The sequence below is a fragment of the Loxodonta africana genome, chromosome 12 (genome assembly GCF_030014295.1).
Source record: "Loxodonta africana isolate mLoxAfr1 chromosome 12, mLoxAfr1.hap2, whole genome shotgun sequence".
Lineage (NCBI taxonomy): Eukaryota > Metazoa > Chordata > Mammalia > Proboscidea > Elephantidae > Loxodonta > Loxodonta africana.
Window position 1 is genome coordinate 50,135,858 of NC_087353.1, and position 14,971 is coordinate 50,150,828.

A 14,971-nucleotide genomic window follows, 5' to 3' on the forward strand; every position below is an offset into this window, starting at 1 on the left:
ACTTGAGGATAGATCTTGAAATGTTCTTTTTGACGATGAATGTAATGCTATCCCTCTTCAAGTTGTTGTTCTTGGCACAGTAGACCATGTGATTGTCCAGTGCAAAATGACCCAATACCAATCCATTCCAGCTCACTAATGCCTAGGATAGCAATCTTTATGCATTCCATCTCATTTTTAACTATTTCCAATTTTCCTAGATTCATGCTTCATACATTCCACGTTCCAATTACTAATGGATGTTTGCAGCTGTTTCTTCTCATTTTGAGTCATGCCACATCAGCAAATGAAGGTTCTGGAAGCTTGACTTCATCCACGTCATTAAGGTCAACTCTACTTTGAGGAGGCAGCTCTTCCCCAGTCGTATCTTGACTGCCTGCCAACCTGAGGGACTCATCTTTTGGCACTAAATCAGACAATGTTCAGCTGCTATTCATAAGGTTTTCACTGGCTAATTCCTTTCAGAAGCAGACTGTCAGGCCCTTCTTCCTAGTCTTAGTCTGGAAGCTCAGCATCATAGCAACACACAAGCCCCCAAAGTATGACAAACTGACAGATATGTGGGGGTTCAGAGACCATAATTAATAAAAAGGGAAGGATACTGGGACAGGTGATAGATTTCATAATGTCCATTCTTCTTGTTTTCTTAATGTACACATAATTCTATTCATGGATTTAAAAAAATTAAAGCATAGACACTGTACTCTGGTTAAATATATTTCTCATAGAGGAATGGGTTAGCAGTTCTGATATTAATTCATGTGTATAACAAATAAGTAAACATATTGTAGATAATGAAAACCAAGAAAAGAAGTTATAAATAAACAAAGGGAGAATACTAGAATGAATGCTGTGGTGTTGGACTGGAGTCAGAGGTATCAGTATGAACTCATAGTTTTATTTAAAAATACATCTACAGACAGACATTGAAATATATACCTATTTACATATATCTCCTAGCTCGGTCTGCTCAAGGGCCTAAAAGCAGTGACATCGCAGTAGCAATGAGCTCACCTCAGATCATAGTTGTTAAATATCATTCTCCAGTAAAAGGAACCAGGGCTAGGGTGAAAAACATTCAAGCTAAGCCTGGAGTAGTACCAGGAAGTAAGGAAGTGTTCATAAAAAAAAAGGATGGGATTTTGAAAAGGACAAAAGAATCAACCATAGAGACCTCTTTAAAACCAAAGCTGAGACAAAGTGAGTGACAATAATGGTAGCAATGGCAATAAAGTAAATATCCATGAGTGCATAACGATATAGATGATTGAATAAATAAATGTGGGAGAGGAGACAACTCTTTCTTACAAGCTAAGAATTCCAATTAATAAATCTAGAAGTGAGGAAAATAGAAAATCATAATTAGAATATCACAGAAATAATTGCTACAGGCAATATCTACTGATAAATGCTAAAACTAGTGGGCAAAACTTTAAGAAAACACAGTTGTATGTATAGCCTCAAAGAATCTCCCCCAAAACATTTGTCTATTACAAAGGGAAAAATAATAACTTCACAGTAGATAAATGTGGCAGATACCACTTTAACAAAGTGATCAAGGCTAACATCACCCCATAATAAGCCATGGCAAAATCATGCACCCCCGGACATAATGCACTGAGAAGGGCACATCACTTCTGCGGTGTTCCTCTCAAAAGGCCATAACCTTAATCTTATCGTGAGACAATGTGACACAAATCCAAACTAAGGGGCATTCTACAAAATATCTGTACTCCTCAAAAATGTCAAGGTTATGAAAGACAAGGAAACCCTAAGGAACTGTCAAAGGAAGGGTCTAAGGAGATGTAACAATTAAATGCGATGTGTGACCCTGGATTAGATGCTGATACAGAAAAGGAACATTAGTAGAAAAACCGGTGGAATTCAAGTAAAGTCAATAGCTTAGTTAATACTATTATGGCAGTAAGAGGACCAATGTTAATGTCCTAGTTTTTATTACTGTACAATGGTTATGTAAGAAGCTAACATTAAGGGAAAGGAGTTAACAGTGGATAGAGGATATACAGGAACTCTCTGTACTACATCTGCAACTCTTCTGTAAGTCTAAAATTAAATAAAAGTTTTAAAAAATTAAGTATGGCTATTTGACAAATGTATATCTATGAGCCATCTACTTTTCATAAACTATCCACAGAAAACCACTGTGGTTAAATAGAATAAACACTTGTGTTAGAGCCAGAAATTTTATGTTTTCAAATCCCAGCTCCGTGACCTCAGGCAAAATCACTTAATGTCTCTGAGTCCAGACTTCTTTATTTCAAAAGCAGTGATAATATCACCTACCAACCCACAGCATTGCTGTGAAAATTAAGGTGAGTAAATACCATAAGTGCCTAACAGAGTGGGTGATCAATATTAAATGCTGAACAAATTAATTCCTTAGTTAGGCAGTGAAGGCCCTCGTAATCTGGCCTACTTCTTCCCTACCTTTTTCCCAACTAGTCTCCTTGCCTCAGTTTTGCTCTTCTCAAATCCACCCTCCATGTTGCCACCAATGTCCTCTCTAAAACACAATTATTTAAAATACTGTAATTACTCCCCATAAGCTACCACTTGGAAGTCCAAGAGATTTAACGTGAAGATCAGGCCTTCTGTGATCTGGTACCCTGTGCCTGCACTCTCACTTTATATCCCAACAACACTAAACTCCTGTAGCTCCACAAACACATGTTACCATGCTTGCCTCTCTGCCTTTGCACGTGCTTTTCTGGATTTTTGAAATGCACTCTCCCTTGTCTACTCATTCTTTAGGCTGTGCCTCCCTAACCCTTCACCTTTACCAGCCCCATTGACCAAATTATTCACTCCCTCTTCTATTCTATTTTTGTTTCATGTTTATATATTTTTATTACATATGCCATACTATTTGTAAGCATGTATATCTCTCTTACCTAACAACGATGTCCGTGATTGTAACTTTTGCCAGCTCCTAACACGGTGCATGGGGCCTTGGTGGCACAGTGGTTAAGAGACTGGCTGCCAAACAAAGGGTCTGCAGTTTGAATCTACTAGCCGCTCCTTGGAAATCCTATGGACAGTTCTACTGTCCTGTAGGGTTGCTATGACTCAGAATCAACTCAACAACAATGGGTTTGGTTTTGCTTTAATCATGATACATAACATGTACCTTAATATGTGTTTGTTGAACTACGGCACGTATCTTTAAATTTCTACTTCAGTAAACATGTTATAGTCACCATTTCCAGAATACATTCTAATCCTCACAGAATCTACCCTTTTATCTTTGTCAATCCAAATTCTATCTACCGTTTAAGATCCAGTCAAAATCATTCCTCTTCTTTGAAGCCTTCCCTGACAAAGCAGCCTATAATATTTTTTCTCAGTTGGGGTCCTAAAGTCCTTACTGTCCATATAGTATAGAGAAGTGGTTATGAGTATAGACCATAAAGACAAATTTCAGTCCTTTAAATTTCCTTGCTGGAAATCCCTGCATTATCTCTTAAGATCTGTAACCCTGAACAAGTCACTTAAACTTCTGTGAACCTCAACCCGTCCATCTGTAAAATGGAAATAAAAATAGCCCTACCTCACAGGGTTTAAATGAGCTATAACAAACTTACAACCACACCTAGAACACAGGCAGTACTGAGTGTACATTAACTGTTGGGACAGCGTTACTCATTTGGTAGTTAATCATATGCTGTCCTTTGGCATCTTTTGTATTTTGGCGTTGAGCTACTATTTATCTCCTGTATTTTATTTAACTTTTCATCTATTTATATCTATATCCAAAGTTAGACTAAAAGTTCCTTAAAGGAAATTAATGTCACAAAAGTTATTAAGAAAAAGTGGGATATGCACTATCAAAGGCAGCTGAAGAAAACAAAGTACTATAATGACATGTGCAAAGATCTGGAATTAGAAAACCAAAGTGGAAGAACACATTCGGCATTTCTCAAGCAGAAAGTATTGAAAAGATTCAAGCCTCCAGCTGCAAAAAAATATTGAATGCTGTGGGAAGCATCAAAAGGAGATGGAATACAGAGTCACTATACTAAAATGAATTGGTCGACATTCAACCATTTCAGGAGATGGCACATGATATAAAAATGATGGTACTGAAGGAAGAAGTCCAAGCTGCAATGAAGGCACTGGTGAAAAACAAGGCTCCAGGAATTGAGGATATACAAGTTGTCATGGATTGAAGTATGTCTCGCCAAAAATGTGTGTATCAACTTGGTTAGGCCATGCTTCCCAGTATTGTGTCATTGTCCTCCATTTTGTGACTGTAATTTTATGTTGAGAGGATTAGGGTAAAAGGATAAAAGGGAAGCAAGCAGAGAGTTGGGGATCTCATAACACCAAGAAAGCAGCACCAGGAGCAGAGTGTGTCCTTTGGACATGGGGTTCCTATGTCTGAGAAACTCCTTGATCAGGGGAAGACTGAAGACAAAGAACTTCTTCCTCCAGGGTTGGCAGAGAGAGAAAGCCTTCCCCTGGAGCTGACCCTGAACTTGAACTTCTAACCTATTAGACTGTGAGAAAATAAATTTCTCTTTGTTAAAGCCATCCACTTGTGGTATTTCTGCTATGGCAGCACTAGATGACTAAGACACCAATTCAGATGTTTCAACAAACAGATGCGATGCTGCAAGTGCTCACTTGTCTATGCCAAGAAATTTGGTAAACAGCTACCCGTGCCCAACAGAAAAAAAACCAATATATGTGCCTATTCCAGAGAAAGATGACCCCACAGAATGCAAAAATTTTTTTTCTTTTTTTTTATTGCACTTTACATGAAGGTTTACAGAACAAACTAGTTTCTCATTTAACAGTACACATATTGTTTTATGACACTGGTTAACAACCCCCACGACATGTCAACACTCCCCCTTCTCAACCTTAGATTCCTTATTACTAGCTTTCCTGTCCCTTCCCACCTTCTAGTCCTTGCCCCAGGGCTGCTGTGCTTCTTTAGTCTCGTAATATTTTGTGGGCCTCTCCGATCTTCGGCTGAAGGGTGAACCTCAGGAGTGACTTCATCACTGAACTGATAGGGTGTCTGGGAACCATACTTTCAGGGTTTCTCCAGTGCCTGTCAGGCCAGCAAGCCTGGTCTTTCTTTTTGAGTTAGAATTTTGTTCTGCATTTTTCTCCAGCTCTGTCCAGAACCCGCTATTGTGATCCGTATCAGAGCAGTCAGCGGTGGTAGCCAGGCACCATCTAGTTGTACTGGACTCAGTCTGGCAGAGGCCATGGTAGATGTGGTCCATTAGTCCTCTGGACTAATCTTTCCCTTGTATCTTTAGTTTTCTCCATTCTTTCTTGCTCCTGAGGGGGTGAGAGCAGTGGAGTATCCTAGACGGCCGCTCACTAGCTTTTAAGACACCAGATGCTACTCACCAAAGTAGAATGTAGAATACTTTTTTATAAACTATTATGCCAATTGAGCTGGATGTTCCCCAAGACCATGGTCCCCACAGCCCTCAGCCCAGCAATTTGGTCCCTCAGGGAGTTTGGATGTGTCTATGGAGCTTCCATGACCTTGCCTTGTACAAGCTGTGCTGGCTTCCCCAGTCTTGTGTACTGTCTTACCCTTCACCAAAGTTACCACTTATCTATCATCTATTTAGTGTTTTTCCATCCCCTCCCCTTCCCTCCCCTCTCTCAGAACCATTAAAAATTGTTTCTCTTTGTGTGTAAACCTATTCATGAGTTTTTACAGCAGTGGTCTTATGCAATATTTGTCCTTTTGTGATTGACTTATTTCACTCAGCATAATGCCCTCCAGATTCCTCCCTGTTATGAGATGCTTCACAGATTCATCACTGTTCTTTATCATTGTGTAATACTCCATCGTGTATATGTACCACAGTTTGTTTATCCGTTCAACTGCTGATGGGCATCTAGGTTGTTCCATCTTTTTGGTATCGTGAACAATGCAGAATGCAGAAGTTTTTGAACAGTATCATTAACGTCACATGCAAGTAAAATATGCTACAGATAATTAAAAAATGGTTGCAGCAGTACATCAGCAGGGAACTGCCAGAATTTCAAGCTGGATTCATAAGAGCACATGGAATGAGGAATATCACTGCTGATGTCAGAAGGATCTTGGCTGAAAACAGAGAATACCAGAAAGATGTTTACCTGTGTTTTATTAACTATGCAAAGGCATTCAACTGTGTCAATCATAACAAATTATGGATAACATTGCAAAGTATAGAAATTCCAAGAGAAATCTCTACATAGAGCACAAGGATGTCGTTTGAACAGAACAAGGGGATACTGCATGATTTAAAACCAGTAAAAGTGTGCATCATGGTTGTATCCTTTCACCATACTTATTCAATTTGTATGCTGAGAAAATAATCCAAGAAGCTGGACTATATGAAGAATGCAGTATCAGGATTGGAGAGGGACTCATTAACAACCTGCAATATGCAGATGACACAAACTTGCTTGCTGAAAAGTGAAGAGGACTTGAAGCACTTACTGATAAAAATCAAAGACTACAGCCTTCAGTATGGATTACATCTCAAAGAAAATAAAATCCTCATAACTGGACCAATAAGCAGCATCATGATAAATGGTGAAAAGATTGAAGTTGTCAAGGATTTCATTTTGCTTGGAACCACAATCAACACCCATGGAAACTGCAGTCAAGAAACCAAATGGTGCATTCCATTGGGCAAATCTGCTACAAAAGATTTCTTTAAAGTGTTAAAAATGAAAGATGTCACTAAGGACTGAGGTTTGCCTGACCCAAGCCATGGTGTTTTCAATCGCTTCATATGCATGGGAAAGCTGGGCAATGAATAAGGAAGACTGAAGAAGAATTGATGCCTTTGAATTATGGTGTTTGTGAGTGTGTTAGTTATCCTGTGCTGCAATAAAAGAAATACCACAAGTGGATGCTTTAACAAAGAGAAATTTATATTCTCACAGTCTAGTAGGTTACAAGTCCAAATTCAGGGTGTCCAGCTTCCAGGGGAAGGCTTTCTCTCTCTGTCGGCTTTGGAGGAAGTTCCTTGTCCTCGATCTTCCCCCGGTCAAGGAGCTTCTCAGGCACAGGGACCTGGTGTCCAAAGGACGCACTCTGCTCCTGGTGCTGTTTTCTTGGTCCTATGAGGTCCCCAACTCTCTGCTTGCTTCCCTTTCATTTTATCTCTTGAGAGATGAAAGACGGTGCAGGCCATACTCCAGGGAAAATCCCTTTACCTTGGATCAGGGAGGTGACCTGAGTAACGGTGGTGTTACAATCCTACCCTAATCCTTTTAACATAAAATTACAATCAGAACATGGAGGACAACCATACAATACTGGGAATACTGGCCTAACCAAGTTGATACACATATTTTTGAGGAGACACAATAAAATCCATGACAGTGAGAAATATTGAATAAACCATGGACTGCCAGAAGAATGACAAATCTGTCTTGGAAGAAGTACAGCCAGAGTGTTCCTTGGAAGGAAGGATCCTGAGACTTCATCTCACGTACTTTAGACATGTTATCAGGAGGGACCAGTGCCTAGAGAAAGACATCATGCTTGGTAAAGTAGACGGTCAGCAAAAAACAGGGAGACCCTCAGCCAGATGGACTGACACACTGGCTGCAACAAAATTGTGAGGATGGCTTGGGACAAAGAAGTGTTTTGTTCTGTTATACATAGGGTCACTTTGAGTTGGACCCAACTTGACGGCACCTAAAAACAGTAAGCCCTATCAAATGCAAGGATGGGATTTAAAAAGATAAAACTAATAAAACTTTGTGAAAAATGTAAACAATATCTCTGAACAAGTTGTACAGTAACTGTTAAATGAGAACCTAATTTGCTGTGTAAACTTTCACCAAAAACACAAAATATTACTAAAAAAAGAAAGATGTAACTAAGATGAGTTCACTGATGCACTGAATGCAGATAAGAAAGTGTAGAGACAAAATTAGCTGTAAGCTTTTCTGGTCACTAGCAAACCATGACTATGCAAAGATTTTGGACTGTGTGGATCATAACAAATTATTGATAACATTGTGAAGAATGGGAATTCTAAAACACTTAATTGTGCTCATAAGAAACCTGTATGTAGATCATGAAGCATTTGTTCAAGAAGACCTAATACGTGGCATAAACAGTATACAAAATATTACTAACAATGCACAAATACCAGAAGAGAAACTTGATAACTGGGAGCTCCTAAAAATCAAACTCCTATGCTCATCCAAAGACTTCAACAAAAGAGTAAAAAGAATAATACCTACAGACTGGGAAAACATTTTTACCTGTGACATTTCCGATCAGCATCTGATCTCTAAAATCTAATGACACTGCAAAAACTCAACAACAAAAAGACAAATGACCCAATTAAAAAATGGACAAAGGATATGAACAGGCAGTTCACTAAAGAAGACATTCAGGCAACTATCAGATACATGCGGAACCGCTCATGATCATTAGCCATTAGAAAAATGCAAATTAAAACTGTAATGAGATACCATCTTACTCCAACAAGGCTGGCATTAATCCCAAAAACACAAAATAATAAATGCTGGGGAGGGTGTGGAGAGACTGGAACACTTATACGCTGCTGGTGGGAATGTAAAACGGTACAACCACTTTGGAAATCGATTTGGCATTTCCTTAAAAAGCTAGAAATAGAAGTACCATACGATTCAGCAATCCCACTCCTTGAAATACATCCTAGAGAAATAAAAACCTTTATTCGAACAGATATATGCACACCCATGTTCACTGCAGCACTGTTTACAACAGCAAAAAGGCGGATGCAACCAAGGTGCCCATCAACCGATGGATGAATAAATTACTGAATATTCACACAATGGAATACTACACGTCCATAAAGAACAACGATGAATCTGTGAAAGATTTCATAGCAGAAGGAATCTGGAAAGCATTATGCTGAGTGAAATGAGCTGCAAAAGGACAAATACTTTACCAGACCACTATTATAAGAACTCAAAAAATAGTTTAAACAGATAAGAAAATATTCTTTGATGGTTATGAGGGTGGGGAGGGAGTGAGTGAGGGAGGTATTCACTAATCAGATAGTAGACAAGAACTATTTTAGATGAAGGGAAAGGCAACATACTATATAGGAGAGGTCAGCACAACTAGACTAAACCAAAAGCAAAGAAGTTTCCTGAATAAACTGAACACTTAGAAGGCAAGAGTCTGTGGACCATGGTTTGAGGGGACATCTAGGTCAACTGGCATAACAAAATCTATTAAGAAAACATTCTGCATCCCATTTTGGTGAGTGGCATCTGGGGTCTTAAACGCTAATAAGTGGCCATCTAAATGCATCAATTGGTCTCAACCTCCCTGGAGCAAAGGAGAAAGAAGAATACCAAAGACACAAGGTGATTATGAGCCCAAGAGACAGAAGGGCCACATAAATTAGAGACTGAGACCAGCCTGAGACCAGAAGAACTAGACAGTTCCTGGCTACCACCAATGACTGCCCTGACAGAGAACACAACAGAGAATCCCTGAAGGAGCAGGAGAACTGTGGGATGCAGACCTCAAATTATCGTAAATAGACCAGGCTTAATGGTCTGACTGAGACTAGAAGGACCCTGGGGGTCATGGTCCCCAGGCCTTCTGTTAGCCCAAGACTAGAACCATTCCCAAAGCCAACTTTTCAGACAGGTATTGGACTGGACTATAAGATAGAAAATGATACTGTTGAGGAGCAAGCTTCTTGGCTCAAATAGACACATGAGACACGTGGGCAGTTCCTGTCTGGAGGGGAGATGAGAAGGCAGAGGGGGACAGAAGCTGGCTGAATGGACACGGGGAATATAGGGTGGAGAGAAGGAGTGTGCTGTCTCATCAGGAGGAGAGCAACTAGGAGTACATGGCAAGGTGTATATAAATTTTTGTATAAGAGACTGACTTGATTTGTAAACTTTTATTTAAAGCACAATAAAAATTTTTAAAGTTAAAAAAAAAAAAGCAGTTCTTCAGACAGAACAAGGGGATACTGCATGGCTTAAAGTCAGGAAAGGTGTGTGTCAGGGTTTTATCCTTTTACCATACCTATTCAATCTGCATGCTGAGCACGTAATCTGAGAAGCTGGACTATATGAAGAACAAGGCATTAGGATGGGAGGAAGACTCATTAACAACCTGTGTTATGCAGATGACACAACCTTGCTTTCTGAAAGTGAAGAGGACTTGAAGCATTTACTGATGAACATCAAAGACCACAGCCTTCAGTATGGATTACACCTCAACATAAATAAAACAAAAATCCCCACGACTGGACCAGTAAGCAACATTATGATAAATGGAGAAAGGATTGAAGTTGCCAAGGATTTCGTTTTACTTGGATCCACAATCAACACCCATGGAAGCAGCAGTCAAGAAATCAAAAGACACACACCCTAACGGGCAAATCTGCTGCAAAGGACCTCTTTAAAGTGTTGAAAAGCAAAGATGTCACCTTGAAGACTAAGGTGTGGCTGACCCAAGCCATGGTATTTTCAATTGCCTCATGTGCATGCGAATGCTGGACAATGAATAAGGAAGACCAAAGAAGAATTGACACCTTTGAACTGTGGTGTTGGCGAAGAATATTGAATATAACATGGGCTGCCAAAGAACGAACAAGTCTGTCTTGGAAGAACTACAACCAGAATGCTCCTTAGATGCAAGGATGGCGAGACTGCATCTTACATACTTTAGACATGTTGTCAGGAGGGATCAGTCCCTGGAGAAGGGTATCATGCTTGGTAAAGTGCAGGGTCAGCATAAAGGAGAAAGGCTCTCAATGAGATGGATTGAAACTGTGGCTGCAACAATGGGCTCAAGCATAACAAGGATTGTGAACCTGGCGCAGGATCGGGCAGTGTTTCATTCTGTAGTACATAGGGTCGCTGTGAGCCAGAATCGACTAGACTGCACCTAACAACAAGAACAGCAAACTATACACAACAGGTTCTCAGTAACTATTTTTCATGTGATTTTTGTTCTTTGCTATTGTGCGCCGTTGAGTTGATTCCGACTCATAGTGATCCGATCCAATGTGACAGAGTAGAACTGCCCCATAGGGTTTTCTAGGCTATAACCTTTTGTTGTTGTTGCTGTTTTTTCTAAATTTTATTTCTTCTGTTGTTACCGTTGTTTAGAATATACACAGCAAAGCATACACCAATTGAACAGTTTTTACACGTACAATTTAGTGACACTGATTACACTCTTCGAGTTGTACATCCATTCTCACCCTCCTTTTCTGAGTTGTTCCTTCCCTATTAACATAAACTCACTACTCCCTAAGTTTCTTATCTTTGGGTTCCTGTCGTCAATTTGATAACATAAAGACAGTTCTTAAAAGAGCATAATAACACTCAAGTTAAGACTGAAACCCAGGTGGCACAGCGGTTTAGAGCTACAACTGCTAACCAAAAGGTCAACTTGATGGCAATGGGTTTTTTTGGTTAGGTAAGGTATTGTTTGTTTTTAAGAAGATTTCAGGGGATATTTTTGGTTTAAGGTTTAAATATTATCTCAGAGCAAAAGTTTCACGGGTTCTTCCATCCTCCATGGCTTCAGAAAGTCTGAAGTCCATGAGAATTTCAAATTCTATTCTGCATTTTCCCCCTTTTCATCAGGATTCTTCTATGGAATCTTTGATCAAAATGTTCACTAATGGTAACTGGGCACCATCCAGTTCTTCTGGTCTCATGGCAAAGGAGGCAGTTGTTCACAGGGACAATTAGCCATGCATTCCATATACTCCTCCTTATTCTTGTCTCTCCTTCTTCCTCAGCTGTGCTGTGTAAGTTAAAACCAATTGTTATACCTTGGATGGCTGCTTTGTAAGCTTTTAAGATCCCAGGCACTAAGCAATGACTAGGAGATTGAACAGAAGAAGCACTAAACATGTTATTAGGCCAATTAACTGGGATGTTCCATGAAACCATGACCCTGAAACTCCAAACTAATGCACCAAATCCCATAAGATGTTTCATTGTACATAAGTGGCCTCGGCAGCTACTCTTTTTTTTTTTTTTTTTTTGTCATTGTTGTAAATATCTATCACACAACTTTTGCCAATTCAACTGTTTACAGGTGTACAATTTATTGACAACAATTACAATAATCGGCTGTGCAACTCTACCCTTAATCAATGCGATTTTTCCATCACCATTAACCCTCGTTTTCCCCTTCCCTTCTGCCCCTGGTAACCACTAATAAACTTAGTTCTCTATACATTTGCCTTTTCTTGTCTTTTTATATAGGTGAAGTCATACAGTATTTGTCCTTTTGTGATTGGCTTAATTCATTCAGCATAATGGCTTCAAGCTCCATTCATATTGTAGCCTTCATTTCTCCTAAAGGCCGAGTAGTATTCCATTGTATGTATGTACCATGTTTTGTTTATCCATTCATCTTTTGACAGACATTTAGGTTGTTTCCACTTTTTGGGTATTGTGAAAAGTGCTGCAATGAACACTGGTATACAAGTCTGTTTTGAGTCTCTGCTTTCAAGTCTTTTGGGTATATATCTAGAAGTGGAATTGCTGGGTCATATGGTAGTTTTATGGTAGTTTTATTTCCAGTTTTTTGAGGAATCTCTCTGATGGCTAATGATGCTGTGCATCTTTTCATGTGTTTGGTGTCCATTTGAATGTCTTCTTTGGTAAAATGTCTATTCAAGTCCTTTACCCATTTTATAATTGGGTTATTTGTCTTTCTGTTATTAAGCTGTCAAAGTTTACATATATTTTAGTTCTAAGATTCTTATCAGCTATATGGTTTCCAAAGATATTTTCCCAGTTGTTAGCTTGTCTTTTCACTTTTTTGGTAAAGTCTTTTGATGAACAAAGTTTTTAATTTTTATGAGGTCCCATTTATTTTTCTTCTGCTGTTTCTGCTTTTGTCATTATACTAGATAATCCATTATTAAAAGCTAGCCCTGAGAGCATTACCCCTGCATTTTCTTCTGAGAATTTTATGGTATTAGTCCCTAATCCATTTTGAATTTGTTTTTGTGTATGGTGTGAGGCATGGATCCTGTTTCATTTTTCTACATGTGGAAATTCAATTGAAGAGACCATTCATTGAAGAGACTCTTCTTTCCCCATAAAAGGGACTTAGCACTCTTGTCAAAAATCAGTTGACCACAGATGTGTGGGTTTATTTCTAGACTCTCAATTCTATTTCACTGGTCCGTGTGTCTGCTCTTATACCAGTACCAGGCTGATTTGATTACTACAGCTGTATCCACTTCACCACCAGGGCCCCATAGCTGTACATTATACTTTAAAATTAGGAAATGGGAGTCCTCCTACTTTGTTCTTCTCTTTCAGCATTGCTTTAGCTATTCAAGGCTCTTGCCATTCCATATAAAGTTGAGGATTGACTTTTCCAATTCTGTAAAGAAGGCTGTTGGTATTTTGATCAAGATTGTGTTGAATGTGTCGATCACTCTGGGTAGTATTGACATCTTAACAATATCAAGTCTTCCAATCCATGACCATGAAACATCTTTACATTTATTTAGTCTTCTTTCATCTCCTTCAGCAGTGTTTTATAATCTTTGTTGTAGAAGTCCTTTACTTTCCTGGTTAGATTTATTTCTAGGTATTTTATTCTCTTAGATGCTATTGTAACAAGGCTGTAATCTTTACAGAAGCAAATTACCAGGTCTTTTCTCTGTGGAGCTGCTGTTGAGTTTGAACCACTGACCTTTGGGTTAGCAGCTTAGCGCTTAACCATTGTGCCACCAGGTATTAGTCTCCAACAAATATCAAACCTTAAATTGGTTCCTTAGATGATGTTTTCTTAGGTAATATGAACTAATTTTAATTCCAGCCTACACAAAATACAGTTAAAGAGGCATAATCTTGGAGTGGACTAGATGTGAATCTAATCTTAATGATAATAAAATCATAGATCAAAATAATAAGATTTTTATAGCATATACTATTTTCACTAACCTATGTTATTGGTAGCTCTCTTAGCACAGAAAATTGAGCTTACCATTTTTATCAAGTTACTAATTAAAGTATTAGATTAGATCAAAATTTAACTTCTAATTGAGGTCAAGTATGTCACAGTCAACTTACAAGTTTGAACTCCCTCGAGTTTATGCCAAAACAACAAATGAAAGCAAAATTCTTACCTTTCCTTCCTCGAGGCGAAGCAGGAGGACTTTATCTCCCGGTTTATAATCCTTGAGCAGCTCTGCTGACTTCCAAACTTCCTCGGGATCAGGTATCCAGACTCTGGCAAACTTGAAGACAAAAAGGAAAAAAATTAAACTAGTAAATCAATTACTTTACAACGATATACAAAACATATCATGAATTTATTCATAATTAAACAATTTATGGCAAAAAAATCTTGGTCAGTATGAAATTTAATTTTTACATTATTAGCAGAAAAACATTTTAGTCACAGTAGTACCACCATGCCTAAAGTATATAAAAAGTGTGCTCTGAAGAAATAAGTACAACTAAAGCCTGACTTTGCTTTATGTAGTAAATGCTACCTGAAAATGTCATTTTACGTAAAACAGTACATATGAAATCTACTTTTCCACTGTACATGGACTTTCACGGACCCGTTGGCAAACGTGATTTTGCAGCTCTGGTGTAGTGGTTCTGCCAGTTTCAGCAGCACAGTCATCTTTTCACAGTAGGGTTTACAATTTGAGGTTTTTATTATGGCTCTCATCCTGTGAGTTACAAAGCCTTAGTGAATTCTCAGCTATTCCTCAGGAGCCATGTGATGCAGAGAGGGGAGTAACCTGTAACTTTGAGCCACAGCTGTTTTACATACTAGGCATCTGAAATTTTTTCTAAAGAAAAAGTTCTGATGCTTAAAAAAAAATAGAAAAAGCTTTGTTGTTTAGTATTCTGCCTTCATTATTTTTACAGAGATGAGTGAAAAATGGTACAGATGGCCAATAATCAGCTTGGTTCTTGTAGCCTAGATACCATGAAAAAGGCATGGTAATTA

General features: G+C 38.7%; 1 protein-coding gene across 10 annotated transcripts in view; it reads right to left on the reverse strand.

Annotated features, from left to right (window-relative positions):
• Positions 1–14,971, reverse strand: part of MYO5A (myosin VA) — a 264,298-nt gene that overhangs the window by 207,804 nt on the left and 41,523 nt on the right. For all 10 annotated transcript variants that reach the window (XM_064295235.1, XM_064295232.1, XM_064295233.1 and 7 more), the window contains exon 2: positions 14,133–14,243. In XM_064295235.1, the coding sequence (XP_064151305.1) occupies positions 14,133–14,243 (111 nt within the window). The remainder of the gene's footprint in view (positions 1–14,132; positions 14,244–14,971) is intronic.